Raw genomic sequence first — 24348 nt, 5'->3', positions numbered from 1 at the left:
GGGCCCTGGTCCATTACACTTCCAATCCAAGCACGTACTCATGCAGGGCCAATTTCGACTTGCCAATGTAACTAACCAGCATGCCTTTGAGAATGTGGGAGAAAAACCTGTCATGATTTGGTACGATTTGGGTCATCAAAGGCCTCCAGTGTTTATTTTCTTTATTAGGTCCACTACCAGCATAGCTAGGGGTGTGATCCCCAAAGTCAAGACATAACCAGAACTGACACAACAGGATCAAAGGACGGCTATGAGTTCAAATCCTTATCCGATCTACAGATACAAAATCTCTGAAATATTCAAAGTTTATCATTGTATTCTTTTCTCGCATCTGCTTTTGGTTTTGACCCTCTTGTTCTCTTGACCATTATTACCGGCTTCGTTTTCGTTTTCGCGTTATATTTTTTTTGTCTTTGTTTTGCTTTTTTACATGCAACTCCCAGTTTTTCATCAAGCGTTTATCTGCCTGTTCCCTGACAGAACAAAACCAGAGTGTCCGGAGGAATACAGACACAAACTGAATATGCAAAGTCCACATGGAAAATTACCTGGTGTGGGATTTGAACCCAGGACAAAGAATCTGTAAGGAGGCAGTGCTACCCACTGTACAATTATGCAAGCCTAGTTAAAGATGCATAGTGTGAAGTGTTTAAAGTGTTAGCGTCTCCTCTTTCTCTCTTCGTTATTAGTGAAATGGAGACAATTACAACAGATCACAGTAAAACACATTATAATAACCATCCCATGTCTCCCAGCAGCCCCCCACCAACTTCTGAGTTTATTTAATCCTCTTTCTCTTTGATTACATTACAGCACATCTGAGAATCCAAAACTCGGCTCCACATGAGGCCTAAACCAGTATTCAAGAACTCCTGTCAGCTGGAGGAGAGAAGGTGAGACGTTTTCTTCCTTTTTAAAACGAACAGACTACTCGTTCTCACTGGATCGGAGGCTATTCATTTAATTCATGAAAATAGAATCTAACCAATCACAAATATAAATAACCTTTTTCTAAAAGCAATTTTAAAAGACAACATATGGATTTCAAAAATGTTACTGCATTACATAACATGCTCTGAGTAAAATGGCATGCACTGCAAATGCATGTAGCTAATGCTATCATCATTTCAATATAATTTGAATATTTAAGCTGTAACACTGTCATGTTTCTGCTTGTGATTTTTGTCTTGTTTTTCATGTCTCTAGTTTCTCTTTTCTAATTTTTTGCCTTCATTATATTAATTTTTAGAGATAAGGAAAAAATCTGTACTGCAGAATATGACAACATTCTCCATGGTGATAGATCATCAATAAAATGAGGACAAGTGTTGGGATTATGTTTTTGCTCTAGTATTCTTTGTAAAGGTATAAGAATCTAATCTATGTGGCAGTGGTAATTTGGTGATGCACCAAACTGCATTTTATAAGTTCATGAATTTTGAAATGCACTTAATGAAATGATAAATATAAATGATATCAGAGGTCAGGGGTGGGAGTCCCCTTTCAAAGCTTAATATGTATGTAATACAAATGTATTTTACATTAGAGTAGCTTGTGGGGTACCCTTTGAGTTTAAACTGAAACCATCGATATAGGGGCATTTCTAGAATTTGCTGGTATCAAGGTCTTAGCCCCCTGTATGATTGTTGCACATGGTCTTACATGTATATAAAATTGAAGATGGGGGATCCCTTTGGACATTCTTGTACATTCACATGATATTGTATATGATGGACAAAAAGATCAGGGGCTTATCACTATTGTCATGTAAATAATCAAGTAAAATATCAAAAAACAGAAAACATCAGCAACTTATGACTGTGAAGCTCCTACCACCCTCCTGATGCCACTGTGTCACTCCTGGCTGGTCTTGGATCCGAAGATTTATGCATGCTTGCTAACCTTTAACCTTTGCATCTTCCTTGAGCCTTGCTACTGTCACCTTCCATTTCACACCAGACTGCAGACACCAAATATGTTCATGTCTCCCTTTTCGTGTCCAGGACACCGCCTCTTCTTCAGTCATTCGTCCACCCTATTTGCCAGTGCAGCTGTTCAACTTGTCAATCACTTCTGCTGCACCCATTGTTTGCATAAAGCATGCTATCATCACAGTACAGAGCATGGAAGTTAGCATAATATTAATAAACTAGCCGACGCCCGCCGTAGCATACAGCGGTGTAAGAATAGGAACGAAAAATGGTGAGAAAGGAATTCAGAAATCAAGAAGAAAGAAATACTTCTTGAAAGACGCAGTTGTGAATAGGTGTTTTGTTGGAGACGACACATAATGAGTCGAAAGATCTAACCTTAGAAAAAGCCACATACTACAATAGTTTTGTTGGTTGTATCTTGGACTTCCTGGAAGTGTGGACGGTAATATGATCATTTTGCCTACACGTACGTTGTTATTTTCAGTGTTTGCTTGCAGTGCGTCTGACAGTTGTATTGTTCTATGCACAGATCTTGTTGATGTAATCTGAGATAGTTGAGACGTGCGCCCTCTGTTTTAACATACGCATTACGACATGCTGTTGGAATACTTTCCGCTGGAGTGCAAAATACTAAATGTATTCCTCATTGATAATCTGTATGCGTAAAATTGGCATTGAGTAAGCCTGATTCAGTTGGCGGTTCTTTTATCGGGAACAGGTTGTAAATCTTTGTGCCAGCCAGTGTCTCCATAAGGGAATAAAAGTGGATAAACCACAGGATCGCAGTTCATATTGAGCGTGGAAATCTGTTTACAGGAGTTGCCTCTGGGATAGAGGCAAATGTCCGTTTCGGCAGGGGGTTTGCCATCTTCTCCGACGAAAATCACTGCAACATCGGTGTGACATGTCAGGACATTGTATCGTCGTAAATCCTGCCCAGGGTTTTCCTTGAAAACCATTCATACAGATGCTGTTGGATTGGACTGATCGATTTCATGTTTGTATGATTTAGCGAAGGGGTTGATTATTTTGAGCATGGAATCTAGCTGGAGAAGTAAATTTTCGCTGCATGCAGAGTTTGCTTTATTTTGTACGCGTACTTCAGTAGCTTGTGCTGTGTCAAAAACATACAACTGTCCATATCCTGGAGAGGTAGAAGTGTTAGCATATAGTGGAGATATGGTGATAAATTTGCCCGTGTATTTTAAAACAGTATGGTCCGTGGCCAGGAGGTTGAGTTATCTGTGGAAGACGACAAATAGGAATCGAGAAATGCTGTGCCGGCTGCGTGTGGGCGGGACTGGTTTTGAAGTGGAGCCGCAGGCAGCGTGGGGAAGGGTTTGAAAGAGGAAGAATAGGAATCGAGGAATGCTGTGCCGGCTGCGTGTGGGCGAGACCGGTTTTGAAGTGGAAGTAGAACGAACCAGAAGAGAAATATATATATAAGAGATATTGTTAAAAAAATAATTGACAAATAAAAAAAGTGTCGGGCAATTTTCTTCTTTCTATAAAGCAAAATTTCAATCAAATCTGTCAACTCATGTTTTAAGGTATTTAGTTTTTCTATTGTGTGATTACCTGTAAATCCTGATATGTTAAAATGTCCTTTCTTAGTGGATACCCACTGCTCTAGATGTACCATCCTGCCAAATTTTAGCTTTTTAACAAAATGGGATATAGTGCTTTAGTTGATGAATGAGTGAGTGAGTCAGTCAACTTTGCATTATATACATATAGATAAGATGATCATTCATATCTTAAATCATTCTTGAGAAAGATTGAAGACTTAAGTGCCAGCTTAAGTGAAAGATTAAAGAAAATGTAGTAAGTAATTGCAACACAAACACAGACTTAATCAGTTTTAACACACAAAGATGCTGACGAAAGAAGAAAAGAAGCGGTCCGCTAGGGTGGAGAAAAGAAGAGCTGCTCAGGAAGCAGCAAGCGCATCGACCTCTGAGCAAATGAATGATAAATGTACAGAGAAAGAGGAGGAAAACTAGGAATGCTCAAGTCAAATGTACTCACTGCACGTTATCGTGCAGTAGGCCATTACTGGTACATAATAATCTATATCACCAAGCAGTTGTTATAATCTGCATTGACGTGATTTGTAATTATCATAAATGATAAATGTGACGTACAGACTGTACTTCAGTTCGTTTTAAAGAGTGTCAATTCTGCATATTTGCAATGAAGGACTTTTCTGGTTTTTCAGCAGTTTGTATTGGCCACTGGTTGTCACTTCTATTGGTGATAGCCAAACGTCACTTCATCATGCCTGCTGTCCTAGAAGCCATTAACCGACCAGCAAGGCACCACATTCAGTTTTTGTATCGGGTCAGCATACATACTGTACATGAAACATAAAAGTTTTCTGCCAACTTAGAAAGGCATTTTGCAGTTGTGTCTAGTTTTTCTTGTGTATTTACAGCAGTTGACTGAACTCATATTGCAAAAAAGGTACCTAGGGAGAATGAAGCTGCTTTTGTTAACTATGAGCAGTGACATTTCATTAACGCACAAGTAATCTGTGATGTTAAGAGGGGTCTGACAAACGTTGTGGCTCGGTGGCCTGGGTCATTTATTTTGAGGCACGATGACTGGCTTCTTGGTAAGGTAATTGGCTGAACCCTCAGTGTTTTATACGGCCTGTAGTATTTATTGTAACATCAATCACGTCATTATGTGTAGCAGGCAATATTATCTATCTGCTCAGGCACTGGTGTCTTATGCCTTTCCTTAACCTCCAGAACACAGAGGAGAGGTACCATAATGTTGTGAATGATCTTCTGTTCTCAGTTGCCAGATACCCAGCCAGATACTCTTGAATGCGGGTAGTGGTGTCTCAATATGTCAGGGTGGATGTCGCCAATAAAGTTCTGCGGCATTGAGACTGCATATGTATGAGGTTGATTGGTATAGTCCATGTATGGCTGTTTCGGGTGGCGTTCCAGGTGCGTTCACATACCCACAGTTACAAGATGAATGTGATTTATGAAGGTAAATTGAGCAGAAACGTCACATGCCAGATTTTATAAATTTGATTATTTTGTGCCGTACACATTTTCCTGTTTTTTGGCCATTGCATTACTCAGAAGATTTTATCTATTTGTCCTCTAGTACAGAACTTCATAGTAAACACAGTATTTTGTTAAATATGCAAAATATGAAATTACATTATACAAGAATGTGAATAAAACATTGCCAATAGAACAAAATATCTTGCAGCACTCACCTTTCTGAATTGTGGTCTACTGTGTTCATGTCATTTGAATCTATTCGAAACTCACTAATTCGAATCCTCTCGTCAAAACCCACCTCCACTGAATAATAAACGTAAAGTTTCCCATTAAACTTGAACTGAGGGTGAAAGACCAATCCAAGAAATCCTCTTTCATCTCCTTCCCAAGGTGACGTAAGTACTGCTTTGCTGATGTTTAGAAAGGGTTTTTCTAATCTTGACCGATCTGGAAGGTATGTCCACACAACACCAACTTGCTCAGCAATAAAAAATCTGTGTGTTCCATCATTGGCATGTACCATTGCCAATGGATTCCTTAAACTATTGGCAACCTCCTCAAGACAAAGCTGTAGGCATCCATCAGAATCATATGTTACTCGTCCCAGATTCTTACTCAGTTTGTCATTCACCAATAAATGGGGATAGCAGTAATCCACATCGTCAAGCTGTAGATACTGGCAGAACTGTTCCTGGTCCTGTTCAACTTCTGTCAGTCTTTTATCATCTGAGAGCAGTGTGATGGCTGTCCTGCATTTGAGCCAAAATTCCGAGCAGTAGTCCCCACAAAGACCTGGTAACTCTTTCAGTTCTGTACTCGTATCTTCAGCATCATATAAGTGGGCAGCATAAGGAGAGCATTCCTAAATAAAGGTAAGTAAAAATTGGTTTCATTAACCTCTTTCAAGGTTTATGTGAGCAATGCTTTGTAAAAGAGAACTCAGGGCAGGAGTTTGTCAATTTAGAAATGCTGCTAAGCTCACATGTCAAAAAGGGCAACTTCTCATTTACGCAGCTGGTTAAGAAACATGAAAGCAAAAAGAAGTTTAGAATGTGAACAGGCTTTGAATTCAAATTAGACAGAGAATGAAAGAAGCATGTTCAAGGAAATACAGTGGTTTAGTTCTTCTGCCTCCCAGAACCTGGGCTCAAACCTGGCCAAAGTCACTCTCTGAGTTTGGTCTGAAACTTCTCCTCATGTCTGGGTTTCCATTCTCATCCATATAAGTAAAGTCATAATCTGTACATTTGCTTGCCAATCATACAAAAATGGCCAAACCAATTTTCATATGTGTTGCCGTTAGTCCTAGTTAAAATATGGCCTATATGGCATTTCAGTGAGAAAAGTTGTAATGGAGGCTGGCAACCCAAAAGCCAACACCAACACGAGGACTACAATTACTATCTGGCAGGAGGAGAGTGCTGGGGCTGATGGGACGGGACAGCGCACACAAAGTTTTGTACTGGCCAAACAGGGATCTCATCAGAGGCTACAGGTACTGGTTTTTCTTCTAAATTAATGTGGATAACAATTTTATCTTCTCACTGAATTACAGCTTTTGTCTAAATATACGTCACTTTGTCTCATCATGGGTCGTGTTAAGCCATGTTGAATTACCTAAAGTATTTTTCCCTGTTTATTTTCTTCTAGAGACTTTTCTAAAAAAATAATCAGGTCCACAAGTGGTATACAGTGTTGAGAAACCCTTATGGAGCAAAATTTCTTTCTTTCAACCCTCCCCTCCTCAAAACGTTTTTAAACTCCAAAACACCCTTTTTTGTGAATTAACATTTGCGAAATTTCAGGCGAAAAGAAGCTGAGCATCAATTTTGCAAGAATGTATGTGAAAGAAAGCTTAGCTGTTTCGCTCACCACTACAAATTATTTTGCAATGTTATATATAACCTATGGAGCAAAATTTGGGCCATCGGGCAAAGAGAATGGTGGTCTGCTCCCTGTTGGTCAAACAAGTAGGCAGGAATTTCATTACTCTGTGCACACATGACAATAATTCTAATAAGAAATGATGATATTCCAGATTACATCAAAACAAACCATTACATTTTTGAAAAATCGGGAGTGGTCTCCCCTAGACTTTTTTTTTTTTGTCCTGTTCGTCTGTAAAGCGATCAGAATTGATGCCTGAATGCTGGCGACTAGCCTTACAGTTTTTCTCTCAGGTGGAACGTTACAGCTTCTGCTGACGTCACGCCTGATACCAAAACTTTATTAAACATATTTTCAGATGTTTTTAAGATTCGAACCGGACACGGAGACAAAAGTGAAAGAAGAAGAAGAGAGAGAAGGAAGAGATGGAGGTAAAGGGGGAAGGGGGGGGGGTTTCGTATAGAATAAACAATAAATGAACCAGAATCCGCTTCTAGACCTGCAGAAAGAGAGGGGGGGGGGACCACAAGACAAAAACATTGCTGCATCAGCTACATGAAGATATATAAAAGTAAAAATGTTTGCTGACAATCATACAGTAATTATTACTAAGGCATTTAGGGCCAACCACAACCTTAGGTCATGTGCTGAAGATGGCCAAGTCATACTTATGAAATCACCATGTGAGCACCTGTGTGTGTACGCACACTTGTATGTGTAAGGTTTCTCTGTAGGAGCATCCAATAGTGAGTGTGAAAGGCCACAGACCTGCCCCAAAAAACATGCGGAAGATGGAGGGAGTTCCAAGCCCAGAGATCCAGAGGTCACCCCAGAGCGCGGAGACCCCTAGACTTTCTCGTTTACTCAGATATGACGATGGATATTTGATGAAGTAAACTGCACAACAATGATTATAATTTTATATTATTAGGGCCCTATGATTTCCACAATGCGGAAAACGTGGACGGAATCACAGAATTAACGTTTAAAAATAGATTTTAGATTCAAAAATGGAAATTTAGAGACTGAAGGGTTAACTGTTAGAAAACTTCCCAATAAATTAAAAGATTGAATAATCTGTAGTCTTTCATTCAGATACTATTTTCTAGTTTGTTGTTTTTGAAGAGAACGCAGTTCTTTGTAAAAATCCAGTCGTGCCTCTATCTGTTTGTGCGTGCGTTTCCTGTATGTTTTCTCGATAAAGGCACCAGAATTAGCTAGCTGCATGAGAAATGAAAGGTTGACGCAAGCTGCATCAGATACCCTAACTACGTTGAAAAAACTAAGAAATATGAGCTTAAGTGCAAAATTGAGGGCACAACAATATCCCGTCGACTTTTACGAATCTGGACAACTTTTTTGCAAGTTTTGAAAAGATACGAAAAGATACTTGCAATGACCATGTCAAATCTAAAACCCACCTCAAAAACAAGGAGAAATTATGATCAAAATGTGTTCCCCTTCAGGTAATGATACCGTAATGATGGGGCCATGTGAGTCAGACATACCACTTGTTTTGTCTTGGTAGAGTAATATTTTACTCTACTTTCCCCTTTTGTGTTATTAATATGTAGGCTTTGTCAGAATGCCTCAAATCTCCCAGACTTACCACTGTTTATAAGGTACTGTACCATATAACTTATCCCCACCTTCCCTTCTACATCTATAACCTCAGGCAATTAGGTGTAGTAAAAGACAAGCAGGAGTTACGTTACACATAAAATAATGCATTATTGATAATGTTCATAAATAATAACAATATGCAAAGTACATTTGAATATTGGCATCCATACAACCAGATAAATGGTGATGTGTAGTTTCAGGCGGCACACAGACTTGTTAGTTACTTAAAATGTCTCTAGTTAAGGCATCATTGGTGGTCAGCTTTCTTTAGAACAGGCCACATGCCTGTCTCAATATGGCTGCCGATCTGTGCTCTTCATTGTGTTGTCCTTTTCAGTTCATGGTGTGTGATGGTCATTCATCAGTTTGGTAAGAGAAAGAGGGTGAGGTAAAGCAATCAAATTTATAGGTCAAATTCTGTCCAACCCCTAGAGCCAATAGGATGTCGTGGTACTTAAAGGCTTCTGATACAAGCCAGTTCCAAACAGTCATACTTCAGACCAATGGGGGGATAGAACATCTTCACATCTGCCACCCCCAAAACCATTTGTTGAACTAAAGTTTACCAGTTAGGCAGCCTGACTTTCCTATGGGGTTGACTGAGAGAATTCAGAGAAACATTAGCCTAACTTGTTTGTGGCACTTCTCCCAACTGTGTCATAAAATTCACTTTCCTGACTTAGTCCTGGGGGCATGAATGCTTCTCACTAATATAACACTAATATTACATTACTTTGCCTAAGTTACAAATAAAGACATACAAAATATTTATCAACATGTATGCAAAATTTCACATCACAACATCACTCGAAAAAACAACGAAGATTCATGCTTTCTTTATTAAGCATTGTAAACAAGGAGGCGCACCGCCAGAAAATGAGAGTAGTCTTCGTCAAACTCATTTGCTCCGTGTCTTTGAACAACATATGGACGCTGTTCTTCAAAAGAATCGTGGCAAGAAAATAAATATGTTGTAGGTGATGAAACCACAGATAGCCGAGAGCACATAGTGATAGGTGAGTAAACATTTCACTGTATGGTAATTCTTTTATGTAGGCAGCTCTAATTATACGGGATGTATTTACTATGAATCATTTAACTGATTAAATTATACAACTATTTAACCAGTATTAACAGTCTTTCCTGTAGAAAAATGTTATTATTTTTAGAACGGAACTGGTTTTTAACGGGTTCCCTTTTAAAAATTAACAACGATGTTTCTGGATTTAATAAATGTTTTGCCTCGTGGTATCTCGACACGCAAGGTCCACATTTGACTTTTCTGTTATAAACTCGCCTGCACCTACAAACCCGGGCAGCAGAGAAGGCATCTCCTCAGATGCAATAAGCCCTTAAAAGCGGGTCACTCTTTCTTTTTTCTAAAAGTGAAGTTAACCTTCATGTCAGAAGGATGCATCACACGAGTCACAGCTCTGACAATTGTGGGGGGCATTCGCTGTCCTACTGCAGTCTCAGCATACAGCATCATGGAGGATCTGGGCTCCTACCTGATGAATGGAACTGCAGAATAAGGTTCAGTTGTGCTAGCGTGCTGTTTCATTAAAAGGAATGTACAGTGCCATTTCATTATTGTTTGTTTTGTTGTAGCTGTTACCACTTTCTTACAGTAAAAAAAAAAATCCAAATCAAGGAAAAATAAAAAGGTGAAAACCAAAAATCAAAAAAAAAATGAAACTGAATTTGTGAAAAAATAAAACGGATTCCATAAGGCCCTATATTATGCACATTAAAGAACTATCAACAACAAATCAAATCAAATTAATAATATATTGAACAATTATTATAAAAGTAAAGTTGAATAAATCAGACTCTGTAGCTGCAAGAATGAAAAATTTGTCATAATTTTATTTTGGTAAACAATTCAGGTAAATTACCACTTTCAGTAAGCGGAAGTGAGTCAAAAGTGGCAAGGGACGTTAGTAATGTGTGTAATGTAACACTCATTTACATAAAGCAAAAATGTTCTCAAATATGCATGTATTATCATTTGAACGCCAAGCAGAAAATTGCGATGATCTCAAAAAGTTGTCTCTTTTTTCGAAAAATGCAAAGCAACGAAAATGCTTCAAATGTGGCACTTTACCATAATATGATGTGAAATTATCAAATTTCTGTGGTGGGCTGGCGCCCTGCCCGGGCTTTGTTTCTGCCTTGTGCCCTATACTGGCTGGGATTGGCTCCAGCAGACCCCCGTGACCCTGTGTTTGGATATCGCGGGTTGGAAAATGTCTGACTGACTGATTATCAAATTTTTTATATTTTTTGGGAAACATTTCACGTAAAGTACCACTTCCGATTAGTGGAAATAGCTCAAAAGTTGATAGATGGTACCTAATACTTACATGCAAAATTTGGTTGACCTAAGTGACCTAAGGCATACTCAAGTTATCCTGTTTACACACATACACACACACAGACAGACATAATTCCAAAAATGGTATATTCAGACTCAGGGTGGTCTAAAACGTTGAGATTCATCAAAATCTTGAAATCAAATTTTTGGACGATTCCAATACTTTCCCTATACTTCATATGCAAGAAAGTAAAAAGATAATGCTATTATACCTCTTTAATAAGGGTGATAGAGATTGGCCATGATGAAACAGAATGAAACACAATTTTTCACAGTTAAGAATATGGTTGGAAAAATAACAACTGTTTCTTGATGGTAGACATTTATTCCGGTTCATTTTATGATGAGGCACTTATAATTTTAGACTTTGGTGTCAGCATAGCTTCATAATTTATAGCAATTTTAAATCAAGCACTAGCTTATGCAAAAACTAAAAACTGGATTAAACAGATGGATCTAATAAATGTTGACATTCAATCGACATATGCTGTTAAAACTATGACAGCAATGATATCTGATGTTATTAAAAAGAAAAGCAAAAAAAATCCACGGTTGGTAATTTATGAGATTACAGACAGGGAGCAGAAACATGACGGTTAATTAAATGAGACGATCTAATTAAAACAAGACTGGGATTCTAATTAACAAACTGAATTGATCAAACACCTGCTGCCATTGTGGCCCTCTGGAAGCGGAGTTTGACATCTCCGGTGTAAGCGTTAGAAATAATCGGGAGCAAACTGTGGACAAAATTAACAGTCTATAATGAAGTAGTAGTGCCAGTAGCCTTGTATGGAGCTGGAAGCTGGACATTTAGCCAAGCAATTAAGAGAAGACTAGACGTGTGTGACAGCAGATGCTTGAGAAGAATTATGAGAATATGATGGCCAAGGACAATTAAGATTTGAGAGAAAAGACTGGTCAAAAATGGAGCTGAGTGAAGCAGGCATATCGAGAATGATAAGAAGGGCAGGACATGGAGGGCACATGGACGACTCAAGGACAGCAAGAAAATAATTGAAAGATGGTTTCCAGTAGAAAGGAAAAGAGCAGGAATGCCAGGAAAGAAATGGGAAGATGTGGTGAGAGAGGAAGTAAGAGACAAGGAAGAAATGGAAGAAACCCGGGGGAAGTTACACAGGAAAGAGAAAAGTGGAGGAGGCTCTAGAACAGGCGGGGATGCAGCATTGAAGACGTGGCTAGAAGCGTGAATAACTAACTAAACTGCAAAAACGTCCCTAAGGAAACAGTTTTGCTCCTTAGAACACAAGGTTAGGGCCAAACAATGTCCCTAAAATTAAGCGTAAAATTAGTAACCGTTTAATAGGTGTCAATATCATGCTAAAACGCTTCTTCTGATGTTATACTTGTTTTCACTGCGTTGACTTCTCCTTCCTTCACATAAAGACTGCATAAGCACTCTTGTTCATAAAATGGATTGCCTCCTTATGTGAATGGCTACTGTGAAACCTGTTTCAAATGCGAAGGACATTAACACGCCATACATACGGGGCTCGTAACTATTAAACAGATCGGTCAGTCTACCAACCATTGGAAAACTGAAGTTACATTAGCTAGAAATAGAAAGGCATGCTGATCTTCGTCTTCTTCTTTCTCTGATAAACTACTTTAAATGGACTTCAAGGCCTGCTGGGCTTCCTTCACAGTAGCCCCACTGCTGCGTTTTGGAACCAATCGACCAAACATCATATTAGTATTATTTATTTAGCAGACACCTTTATCCAAGGTGACTTGCAAAACAAGTTAAATGCATAGAAGAGTGACGGTGACGGCTTCTAAAGTAACAGAGAATAAGACAAAAAACGAGTACATGGGAATTAGAACAGCTATGTGGCTATATCTGAAGCTAGAAAACAGCAATCCATATCCTAAACTCTTTGTCATTTCAACAGCAGCTACCCTGTAGGAGAGAAACTAAGCAGTACCAAAATATTTAATAAGAGGGTGTGTTTTCATAGGATGCCTAAAAGCAAGTACACTGGGTGCCATTCAAATAGACAAAGTGAGATCATTCAACAGCTTTGGAGCAAGAACGGAGAAGCATTGTCCAGTCTTGGCACGTCTGGCAAGAGGAAGGAAGGTCAGCAGGCAGACAGAGGCAGATTGAGGGAACATAAGGAGAGGTTTGGATTAAGGAGCAGAACCATTCAGAGAATAGTAGGTCAAGACAAGGGATGTTTGTATACAGCGTCACAGACACGGGTGTTGACTGGAATCCCGACCGGAGTTGAGGGTCCCTTACTTGGCTGGGTGACCTTTGTAATGGAAGGAGAAGGACAAACAACCATCCCATTCTAGGTTGATTAATATTACCTCTTCCCGTCGGGAGGCCATTATAGGAGGAGGACATGGGGGAGGCCGCTACCCAGGGAATTGTGTTCTGCCAGTACGCTGGGTGGCAGTATCCCTCTGGTATGGACACCCACAAAGCAGTATGAGAATTGTAGTGCTAGTGGGCAGCCCTGTCCTCTGGTGATGCTAGGGGTGGCTGCTTAAGGCAGGTTCTCCTGTTACAGGGTGGTTACATCTGACCCAGAAGTGCTTCCTGGTTGCAATGAGGTGATACCAGAAATACTCCAGAGTCTGGTATAAAGAAAGCTGCTCCGCTTCACCTGAGTGAAGAAAGGGCAAAGCTAGCCTGGGAGGAGAAACCTATAGGGAAGAAGAAAAGGAATCTCATGTGTGCTTGTGCTCATGCAAACCTGATGAAGAAGACTTTGTTCAGGTGTTTGGTTACAACTAAATCATTATATGAACACAGGATTTGTGTCTGTGCAATTGTGTTTGAGGTTGGGGTGCTGTTACAGCCCCTACTGTTCTATGATTGGGTCATTTAGGTAGCTGACAGGCAGGGTAATGTCACGTTAGCAATCCAGGCTGGAAACATATATCAGTGGTTCTCAAAGTGTGACAGTCATTGTGTCACAGCAACGTTTGCTCAAACTGTTTATTGTGTGCTGCTAAATTAACTAATGGCGCTTTTCCACTGCATAGTACGGCACGACACGGTTCAGTTCAGCTCACTTTTGGGGGGTTTTCCACTGGGAACAGTACCTGGTACCTGGTCCTTTTTTTAGTACCACCTCAGCCGAGGTTCCAAGCGCCGAACCGTTACCAAAACGTGACGTGTAAACTCTGCTGGTCACTGATTGGCCGGAGAAAATCGTCATTACTGCGTCACTGAACTTGCGACACGAGACACAACAGACCCGCTAGATTTTTAGCACAGCCAGCGAAGGTTTGGACGCACCATTTTGTTTTAACCAAAAATGGCTGTTTTGTGGTCTATTGAGGAAGTACAGACGTTCCTCTCGTTGGTAGCCGAGGAGCGGATCCAGCGAGAGCTGGATGGGGCGACGCGGAATGAAAAAGTTTTTCAGGAGGTCGCTAAGCTCTGGCGCACGGCTACCATCGGACTTACAAACAGTGTAGGGACAAGTTAAAAAAAAATGAAGAGCGACTACAGGAGTATAAGTGTGTTTGTTTGTGGCGCGTTTACGATGATGTCCCGGCAGGAGAGGCGGCGCAACTATTACGACACGTGAATAATCCCGCCCACTCTAAAGCGGTACTAAACTGCAGTCGAAACGCAAACCGAGCCGAACCAAGGTGAGCTGTACTGAATCATGCTGTGCCGTACTATGCAGTGGAAAAGCGCCATTAGAGCCATGAGGAATGGGTCTACCACTACCTTTGTGGAGCCCACCATCTGACTTTCCAGTCGACAAGAATGATTTTGACTTGAATTCCACTCCTGCTCTGATCCTATTCACTTGTTCTGATGGCTCCTTGTCTTTCTCTCAGCCAGCACTCCTTCAAACATGGTGCCTCTTTCAATTCAACCGGTCTCTCTTTCTTACACTCAGTTATGTCCGCTTAGAGAGCTCATTTCAGGTCACTGCAGTACCTTAATTCAATCTGGATGGTGGCATGTGCCACTTCTGATATAGCAGTGCTGTCGAGCCCCTTGTTGTTACACTACGTCAATGGCCAAGGGGTTATTATGGAATACAGGCAGGAAAGTGGCAATTGGAAACATAAAACCAGCAACACTGGATTAAAATGTTGGCATTTTCACACAAGTATGTTTAGTAAAATAAATACATGTAATTTTAAGTGAATTTACTCTAACAAGTGGCTTTTGGCCATTAGTGGCCCGCTGTATTTTTAACTTTAGCAGACTGATCTTCACTTTGAGGCCCGAAGACAAGGCATTGTGGCCAGGACTGTGATTGGTTTGGGGTTTGTGCATGTGACTAGGTCTGAGTGACCACTGGACTGGGTCTTTGTGACCATTATATTAATTGTAAATACTGTAAAATAAACGTGTGGTGGTTTTAAGACAACATGTCCGCCTGTCTGTGTCCGGGCCAAGTTCACAAGATATAATTTTAAATGGATACATTTGTCATTTTTGCCCATCAAGATTCACCCAAAACCCCATTCTGACAAAGTAAAAGCATATTTTCAGAAAGGTTTGCAAATTTATTAAAATCAGAAATCGGTCACTCATATAAGTATTCAGACCCTTTGCTGTGACACTCCAAATTGTGGTCAGGTGGCTCCTGTTTGCTTCAGTTCTTCTTGAGATGTGTGTAGAACTTGAATGGGGCCCACCTGAATTGACTGGACATCATTTAGAAAAAGGCATACATCTATGTATAGGCAGTCCCACAATTCACACCACATAACAAGACAAAAGCCAAGTCCGAGGACATCTTTAGACTTCCACGATCAAATTGTGTTTAGGCATAGATCGGGTCAAGGGGATAAAACCATTTTTAAAACTTTGAGTGTTCCCACGAGTACAACAGCCTCAATAATTGTAAAATGAAAGAAGCTTGCAACCACCAGGACTCAAGTTGCCCATCTGACCAAACTGAGCAACCTGGCATGAAGGACTGTGTAAAGGGGGTGACTAAGAACTCAATGGTCACTCCAACATAGCTTCACAGGGCCTCTGCTGAGATGTAAGAACCTGTCGGAGGGACTACTGTCTCAGCAGCGCTCCAGTTAAACAGGCAGAATCCACTCTTTGGTTTAAAGGTATATGACAGTTTAAAGGGCACTAAGAGTCTGAGACAAATATTGAAGTCTTTGGACACAACTTCAATCACTGTGTCTAGTGAAGACCAAGCACTGCTCATCACCTGGCTAGTACCCGTACCTACCCTACAGTGAAGCATGGTGGTGGCAGCATCGTGCTGTGGGGATGCATCTCTACGGCACTGCCAAGGACACTGGTCAGAACTGAGGGAAGAATGATCGCAGCCAAACCCTTGAAGAAAACCTGCTCCAGAGTGCACGCCACTTCAGACTGCATTGATGGTTCACCTTTCAGAACAACAATGACCAAAAACATACAGCCAAGACCACATTGGAGTGTCTTCAGGTCAAGTCTCTAACTGTTCTTGAGTGGCCATGCCAAACCCCAGACCCCTGTGGAGAGACCTGAAGATGGCAGTTTACAGAAAATCTCCATCCAATCCAACAAAGTTTGAGAGGATCTGCCAGGAAGAATGAGATAAACAGTCCATATCCAGGTGTGCAAAGCTGATACTGAATTAAGGGTCAGAAAATCTATTTGAAAGGGAGATTTCAGTTTGTGATGTTGAATCAATTTGCAAACCTTTCTGGGAGCATGTTTTCACTTTGGCATGATGGGTTACTGAGTGAGGACTGATGGGTAAAAATGGCCAAATTATCCATTTAAAATGAACATAACACAATAAAGTGTGTAGAAAGTGAAGGGGTCTGAAGGGTTCAGTAATTTGTTCTGCTATTATAAGTTCAAATATTTTTATCTTGTCTATTTTTTTTCAATGCATGTAGGTTTTGGTCAGTTAGCCACGTGAAATAAAATTTTTTTCCACTCTGAATCCACATCAGCTTAAGTAGTTTTCATTCAGACAAGTAAATTAAACCTGCTATTCTTCCTTATTATAAACTGACAAAAAATAACATTGATGTTATTCATTCAACGTAACTTTTCTCTTTCAAGCAACTTAAGATTAGTCATTTAGTGTTGTAGCTTGAAATATTTGGGCTCAGATCTCAATCAAAGTAAAAAATTAGTTTTGTAGGATGAAATAAACATAAAACTCCTATTTCAGTTAACCTAATACTGTATTTTAGGTTGTTAATGTGCTGTGTGTTTGAGGGCCATTTGTATTTTCTTCTGGTCGAACTTTCCAGCATGATGGCTTACCACCTGGCAAAAAAGAAGAAGACTTTCCCCGAGTGGAGTGGACATGGCTATACAGGTCATGATTTGCCTCAACTTAAAAATGATGGGTTCAATAAGATACAAAGAATTATATTGGTTCAGATTGAAAATATTAAGTGTGAATCATTACCTTAATTAGTTTAAATTGAATGGAGGTTATACTTTTTTCAGTGTAGGAACAGTGCATTTAAAGCAGTTTTTAGTTCATTTGTCAGAAAAACATATTCACATTTTTAACTAAAGATAAAGCAGCTGCAGCAGATTACTGCTGCTCTCCGGTAGACTGCAGTTAGCACAGTGTAACACGTGAAACATGTCACGTAGCAAACATACAGCTCCCCACACAGTTCATACAGTTAGGCAATACTACGCAGAATGCTGGCCGGCTTCCTTGAATTTCTCATTGTACCTTCACCCCAGTGGTTCTAAACTTTGTTGGTTTACAATTTTAAATGGGAATAACATAACATCCTCAAATCTCTTTCTTTATTCCGTTGCTGATTTATACCTACCAAGAATGTAGTACTCTTGGTCCAATTATTCATAATTAAAGATGTTGTTCACTATAATGATCTGAACTTCTGTTAACAAATCTATTCTATTCTCTTAACAAAATCATCTTTTTTTCTGTTTGCTGTGTGATTGCATGTAAGCAGGATGATTTTTTCTTGTGTCTACGTATGACAAAATCAAACAAAAAGAATACCTAGAGCTACAAGAACATTCACATTTACCTTTGAGATGTCATAATCGTGTTAATCAATGAGAGCCTTGCCCTGCTCGGATCTAACCTTTCGCAATATCACCTCACTTTTGGTACAGCCAACGTTTTTCTAAGAATTAGTGTAGCGTTCCGGACATATCGGTTTACACTGCTGTCCCATTATTGTCTCAGCCAATCATTTGGTGAGCCCATCTGGATCAAATAGCCCCAGTAATGATGGCAGTCTGGGTTATGGAGCACCCAGGCACTCCAGTGATTCCCATTAGCCTGCTAAGCCACCTCTGAGTGATGGAAGGCATGCAGAGCGTTTAAGAGAAATTCACAGAAACACAAAGCGATCATGCAGATGTCCACACAGTTGCCGGCTCTACCCAGAACACAACTTGGGCCCCAAGGCTACAAACTAGGCCACTGCCCAAAACTCCATTACAACAAGCAGGCTTTATTTAATGAAGCATGATTATTGAAAACAGTACACTAAGAGGCATACTGAAGAAATAAAATAATGTCTTGCTTGGAATTTAATGTATGTGTTCAAAATATGGGCAGCACGGTGGCGCAGTGGGTAGCAATGCTGCCTCGCAGTTAGGAGACCTGGGTTTGCTTCCCGGGTCCTCCCTGCGTGGAGTTTGCATGTTCTCCCCGTGTCTATGTGGGTTTCCTCCCACAGTCCAAAGACATGCAGGTTAGATGCATTGGCGATCCTAAATTGTCCCTAGTGTGTGTGTGTGTGTGTGTGTGTGTGTGTGTGCCCTTCCTGGGGTTTGTTTCCTGCCTTGTGCCCTGTGTTGCTCCAGCAGACCCCCGTGACCCAGTAGTTAGGATATAGCAGTTTGGATAATGGATGGATGTTCAAAATATGAATGTGAACAGCAGGTTCTAAAAAAACCACTCTTTATTCTGGCAGTTTATGAGCATTTTGAATTCTTGTAGGGATGCAGCAGAATTATTATTTTATGTACTTTTCGAGGTTAATTATTCATTTTTGTATGAGGCCAAATCAAAAAGAAAAGGCAATTTCAAAGTTACGCAGTAACCACGACGGATAGAAGCTGACCCAATACAGCATGTTCGCAATGGCTTGTGGGTAGTTTGATCTTACACAGTGCAGCACTCTGCCCTTAGTCTAGTGAACATGGACACTCTGTTGCAGGATTGCACCAGCGTTGAACAATGTGCCATATTTAGCAGAGGGAATGAAACCTGATGAAATGTACCAAAGGATGTTGGCTTGTGCAGATCAGTAAGCTGTCCGAGTACCAACCTTGCACAAATTTGGATACCCCAAGTCATCATGCACTATGGAATGTGCAGATCTATAGCTGATATCCAAATGGGCAGCAACTGCAGACAACATAATCCATAGGTCTTCTCTAATGAAGGCATTCGCCATTTCGACGTGGGCTTGTTTGAGTGATGATGATGGTCGACCAGATTGAGTTTCTTCGGTTACATTTGTTCTTTCCGCTTGAAACCCGTGTACCCTTTCATAAAGTTTACGTTGAGCCATGTTGTTTTCACTTCCATACTGAGCCAACATCCTTTGGTGAATTTCAGCAGGTGTCACTCCCTTTGCTCACTAGGGTGCGCTGTTCAACCGCAGTGCAACCCAACAGCAGGACATCCATGTTCATTTGGCTTTGGCTTTAACTGGACTAAGGGCAGAGTGCTGCACTGTGCATGTTCAAATTACCCACAAGCCATCGCAAACGGCCTGTATTGCTTCAACTTCTATCTGTTGTGGTTTCCAAGTAATTTTCAAATTGCCTTTACTTTTTGATTTATTCTCATACTAATCTTGAGTATGTTTCTGGGATAATAAAGTCTAACTACCGACCTAAAATGAGCACCAGTAGATTTGGGGATAAATCATAAACATTAGAAAACATAAATATAATAGTATGATTATATTTAAAATCGGACACTAAAAGGACACGTTAGCAATTTAAAGTTCATATGTTCAGTTAGACACAGCAAGTTCAAATGTCGGCCCACTCATTGTCTTGGTGGAGTTTACTCAAGGTACTCTTCTCCCCACGTCTAAGAACATATGTGAAGAGTCATGTGGTGACATTAAGTTTAGTTTTAGTGTATTCATTCAGGAAGTGGTCCCCTGAGGCAGAGCAGGCTCTGAGAGACTGGAATATCCTGCAGGGGTCACATAGTGAGAACATTGAGGAGGTTGTTGACTGCACTACTGACTACATCAACTTCTGTAGGGACATTGTAGTTCCAGTAAGAACAGTACGCTGCTATGCTAACAACAAGCCATGGATTACAAGTGACATCAAGGGCCTTTTGAACCAGAAGAAAAGGGCTTTTAAAGGCGGTGATCAAGCATGAGCTCAAGCGCGTGCAGAAGGAACTCCGAGTCCAGCTCAGGGTAGCGAAAGAGCAGTACAGGAGAAAGCTGGAGCAGAAGTTGCAGAATAACAGCATGAAGGAAGTGTGGGATGGGATGAAGATCATCACTGGCTGCAGCTCGAAGCGGGGTGCCACCATCAAGAAAGACGTGGAGAGAGCAAATCAAATGAACAACTTCTTTAACAGGTTTGACCACCCTAACACACTCTCACCTCAGAGTACTGCACCCTCCACCCATTCATCTGCTGATACCAGCATAGGTGAGACATCCCCACCCACAATTACAGCAACCCAGGTAAGCAGAGAGCTGAGGAGACTTCGTGCCAGCAAAGCATCGGGTCCAGATGGAGTATCGCCACGACTGCTGAAGGCCTGTGCGTTGGAACAGGGGAGTCCTCTACAGCACATCTTCAACCTGAGCCTGGAACAGAGGAGAGTCCCGAGGCTTTGGAAAACATCTTGTATCACCCCAGTCCCAAAGGTATCACGTCCTAGTGCGCTGAATGACTTCTGGCCTGTGGCTCTGATGTCACATGTGATGAAGACTATGGAGCGGCTGCTGCTTCACCACCTGAGGCCACAGGTCCACCACGCCCTCGACCCTCTGCAGTCTGCATACCAGGAGAAGGTGGGAGTGGAGGATGCCATCATCTATATGCTACACTGATCCCTCTCCCACTTGGACAGAGGCAGTGGTGCTGTAATAATTATGTTTCTGACTTCTCTAGCGCCTTCAACACCATCCAACCTCTGCTCTTTAGGGACAAGCTGACAGAGATGGGAGTAGACTCACACCTGGTGGCATGGATCGTGGACTATCTTACAGACAGACCTCAGTATGTGTGTCTCGGGAACTGCAGGTCTGACATTGTGGTCAGCAACACAGGAGCGCCGCAGGGGACTGGACTTTCTCCGAACCTGTTCAGCCAACATACATCTCACTTCCAATACAACTTGGAGTCCTGCCATGTGAAAAAGTTCGCTGACAACACTGCTATCGTAGGCTGCATCAGGAGTGGGCAGGAGGAGAAGTATAGGAACCTAATCAAGGACTTTGTTAAATGGTGCGACTCAAACCACCTACACCTGAACACCAGCAAAACCAAGGAGCTGGTGGTGGATTTTAGGAGGACCAGGCCCCTCATGGACCCCGTGATCATCAGAGGTGACTGTGCAGAGGGTGCAGACCTATAAATACCTGGGAGTGCAGCTGGATGATAAATTGGACTGGACTGCCAATACTGATGCTCTGTGTAAGAAAGGTCAGAGCCTGAATATAATTCCTTAGAAGGCTAGCGTCCTTCAACTTCTGTAATAAGATGCTGCAGATGTTCTACCAGACGGTTGTGGCAAATGCCCTATTCTATGCGGTGGTGTGCTGGGGAGGCAGCATAAAGAAGAGGGACGCCTCACGCCTGGACAAACTGGTGAGGAAGGCAACTCTATTGTAGGCATGGAGCTGGACAGTTTGACATCTATGGCAGAGCGACGGGCGCTGAGCAGACTCCTGTCAATCATGGAGAATCCACTGCATCCACTGAACAGGATCATCTCCAGACAGAGGAGCAGCTTCAGCGACAGACTGCTGTCACCGTCCTGCTCCACTGACAGACTGAGGAGACCCCACACTATGTGAGTCTTCAGTTCCACCTAGGGTTGTAAACGTTAACATAATAGAAAGTTATTGTCTGTCTGTTATACCTGCATTGTTATCACTCTTTAATTTAATATTGTTCTTTATCAGTATGCTGCTGCTGGAGTATGTGAATTTCCCCTTAAATATTAATAAAGTATCTATCTATCTATCATATAGTACCTTTCATATCTATCTATCTATCTATCTATCTAGTGCCTTTCATCTATCTATCTATCTATCTATTATATAGTGCCTTTCATATCTATCTATCTATCTATCTATCTATAAGTGAACCATGAGTTGGATGACGCTCTGCCCAGAGATGGTACTCCCTGCCTTGCGCTTGATAATGTCTGGATTGGGTGGTCCCTGATGCCACAACAATTTCTATTTTCGCTCAATCCTATAAGAAAGGTTATGGGGGGGTTATGGATGGGCTGGAGCCTATCCCAGCAAGCAGAAGGCGTAAGGCAAGAACAGTCTCCTGGACAGGATGTCAGTCCGTCGCAGAGTAAACACATACACACACTTGGACCAATTTAGCGTTGTTAATTCACCTAACCCTGCATATCTTTGGACTGTTGGAAAAAACCCACGCAGACATGAACCCTGGTCACATGCGAGGCACGACAATCACTGCGCCACCGTGCCTTCCCGTCAAATAAGAAGTGAACTGAATAAGCACATTAGCAAAATGAAAAATCGTGACGGTTAATTAGAAAACTGGGAAAAGTTTTATAAAGATTAGGAGACAGTGAAGTCGCTACACTGACACTGGCAACAGTGACTAGTTGATCGACTTTGTTGTTATCTGATTTATTTTTAGTGTGCAAAGCGTTGTATTCTTTTCTGACTGAATCCATAGGAGGGCTGTTAGGTTTTCCGTTTAGACCTTTACGATCCAACATAAAAGCACGTCAATACTGGCGAAATATTGCTAGAAATAATGAAACCAAAGCATTCGAGTCACACGTGCAGCGGAAATGAAATGTTAAGAATTCGATTGGCACCGCCTGGCATAAACGACAGAAAAAGTTAAAATGTATGAGATGATGAAGGAAAGGAGCTGCACGATCAGCAGGATCAAGAAAGCGCCAGGGCTGCCAAGCGTCCCTGCCAAATACTCACTTGACAAAGGATGTCTTGCACGTAGCCGGCGCAGTTGGCGTACCCGTAGTAGTCGAAGTTGTCCATGATGCGATAGAATTTGGCCATCAGCTGCGAGTCTTTCTCGGAATCGCAACAGCCGAAGTTTTTGTACATCACACAGAAAGTGAGTTCTTTCGGGGGCTGGAACGGGGGCTTGAAATCCAGACACTGCGGGTGAAGAATCGCAGGTGTAACCCAGAACGCCGCAGTCACGGCCAGTAGCAGGGGCCCGCGACCACTCCGCCTGGCTCGGTGGAGCATCTCTGGTAAGCTGGGACGAGCGAGACGATTTGCCAAGAAGCGCTTGGTGTTTTGTGCTTAGCGAGGAAGCGAGCAGCGGCGAACTTTGCCCGGGTTTCAGAGCCTCGGCAGTCACTGGAGCTTCACGCATCGGGGGGCAGGGGGAGGAGGTACGTGCGGCTTGCGAAAATACAAGGACGACTCAGTAAAACACACACGCACATAAAAGGGACGTAAGAGATAAACGTGCTCGTTTGATGACCGTGGAAAGACTCGAGCAAAACAACTAGATATTCAAGTATGATAATGAGGCAGTGCCGATTACTCATTTCAGTTCCAGTGTGCTGGTTTATTATTAAAGAAAGAATTCTGTTAGTTGTAGACAACAGTGCTACAATCGGATAGAGCTTGGAGTATTAATCTGGATTAAACAAATAAAAAATATGCCTCCTTGGCAAGATCTCACCTGCTTCAGCATTATTATCTCCTAATAACTCGGGTAGGATGCGCATCAGGTGCAAAGCAGGAGCCAAACTTGAGCGGGGTGCCAGTCCACCGCAGGACCCCCCACTCACACAAAGCCAAAGAGGACTGTCAACACACGCGCCCAAAGATGGAGATATTACATCCTGCAGGTTTCTTGCTCTTTTATACTCCGCGTCCGCTGTGGATACACAAGGCGGTCAGTCTTCAGAATTCATAACATGGAGAATTATGGCAGTGAACCTGTTCACACCTTGAAGCCCACCACACAGGGCTGCTTATTATAGCTGGAATAGGATTTGGCTCTCCAATCCAACTTTTGCTCAGGGTACGTCCATCCATCCATTATCCAACCCGCTATATCCTAGGGTCACGGGGGTCTGCTGGAGCCAATCCCAGCCAACACAGGGCGCAAGGCAGGAAACAAACCCCGGGTAGGGCACACACACACCCACACAAACACCAAGCACACACTAGGGACCATTTAGAATCGCCAATGCACCAAACCTGCATGTATTTGGACTGTGGGTGGAAACCGGAGCACCCGGAGGAAACCACTTAGAGGTCAATTGTAATGGGGAATTCCTAGGTAGAAATCCACAAACCTGTATAGGGGCCTTAAAGTTGCATAAGGTACCCCACACCACACTACAGGGGTATAATA

At 41.7% G+C, this 24348-nt stretch overlaps 1 protein-coding gene and 1 long non-coding RNA gene across 2 annotated transcripts in view; one reads left to right on the top strand and one right to left on the bottom strand.

Annotated features, from left to right (window-relative positions):
- The window catches only part of LOC120518903, a 36407-nt gene extending 35076 nt beyond the window's left edge, over positions 1 to 1331 (top strand). The window contains exons 2-3 of the long non-coding RNA XR_005631319.1: positions 814 to 893; positions 1250 to 1331. This is a non-coding gene — a long non-coding RNA (uncharacterized LOC120518903). The remainder of the gene's footprint in view (positions 1 to 813; positions 894 to 1249) is intronic.
- Positions 1 to 23357, bottom strand: part of hhipl1 (HHIP-like 1) — a 55384-nt gene extending 32027 nt beyond the window's left edge. The window contains exons 1-2 of the mRNA XM_039741910.1: positions 22941 to 23357; positions 5173 to 5819 (exon numbers count right to left, since the gene is read on the bottom strand). Of these exons, the coding sequence (XP_039597844.1) occupies positions 5173 to 5819; positions 22941 to 23222 (929 nt within the window). The 5' untranslated portion in view covers positions 23223 to 23357. The remainder of the gene's footprint in view (positions 1 to 5172; positions 5820 to 22940) is intronic.
- Positions 23358 to 24348: the final 991 nt, after the last annotated feature.

Source organism: Polypterus senegalus, chromosome 18 (assembly GCF_016835505.1).
Source record: "Polypterus senegalus isolate Bchr_013 chromosome 18, ASM1683550v1, whole genome shotgun sequence".
Lineage (NCBI taxonomy): Eukaryota > Metazoa > Chordata > Cladistia > Polypteriformes > Polypteridae > Polypterus > Polypterus senegalus.
Note: the sequence above shows the minus strand (reverse complement) of the source record. Positions and strands in the feature narration are given on the sequence as shown.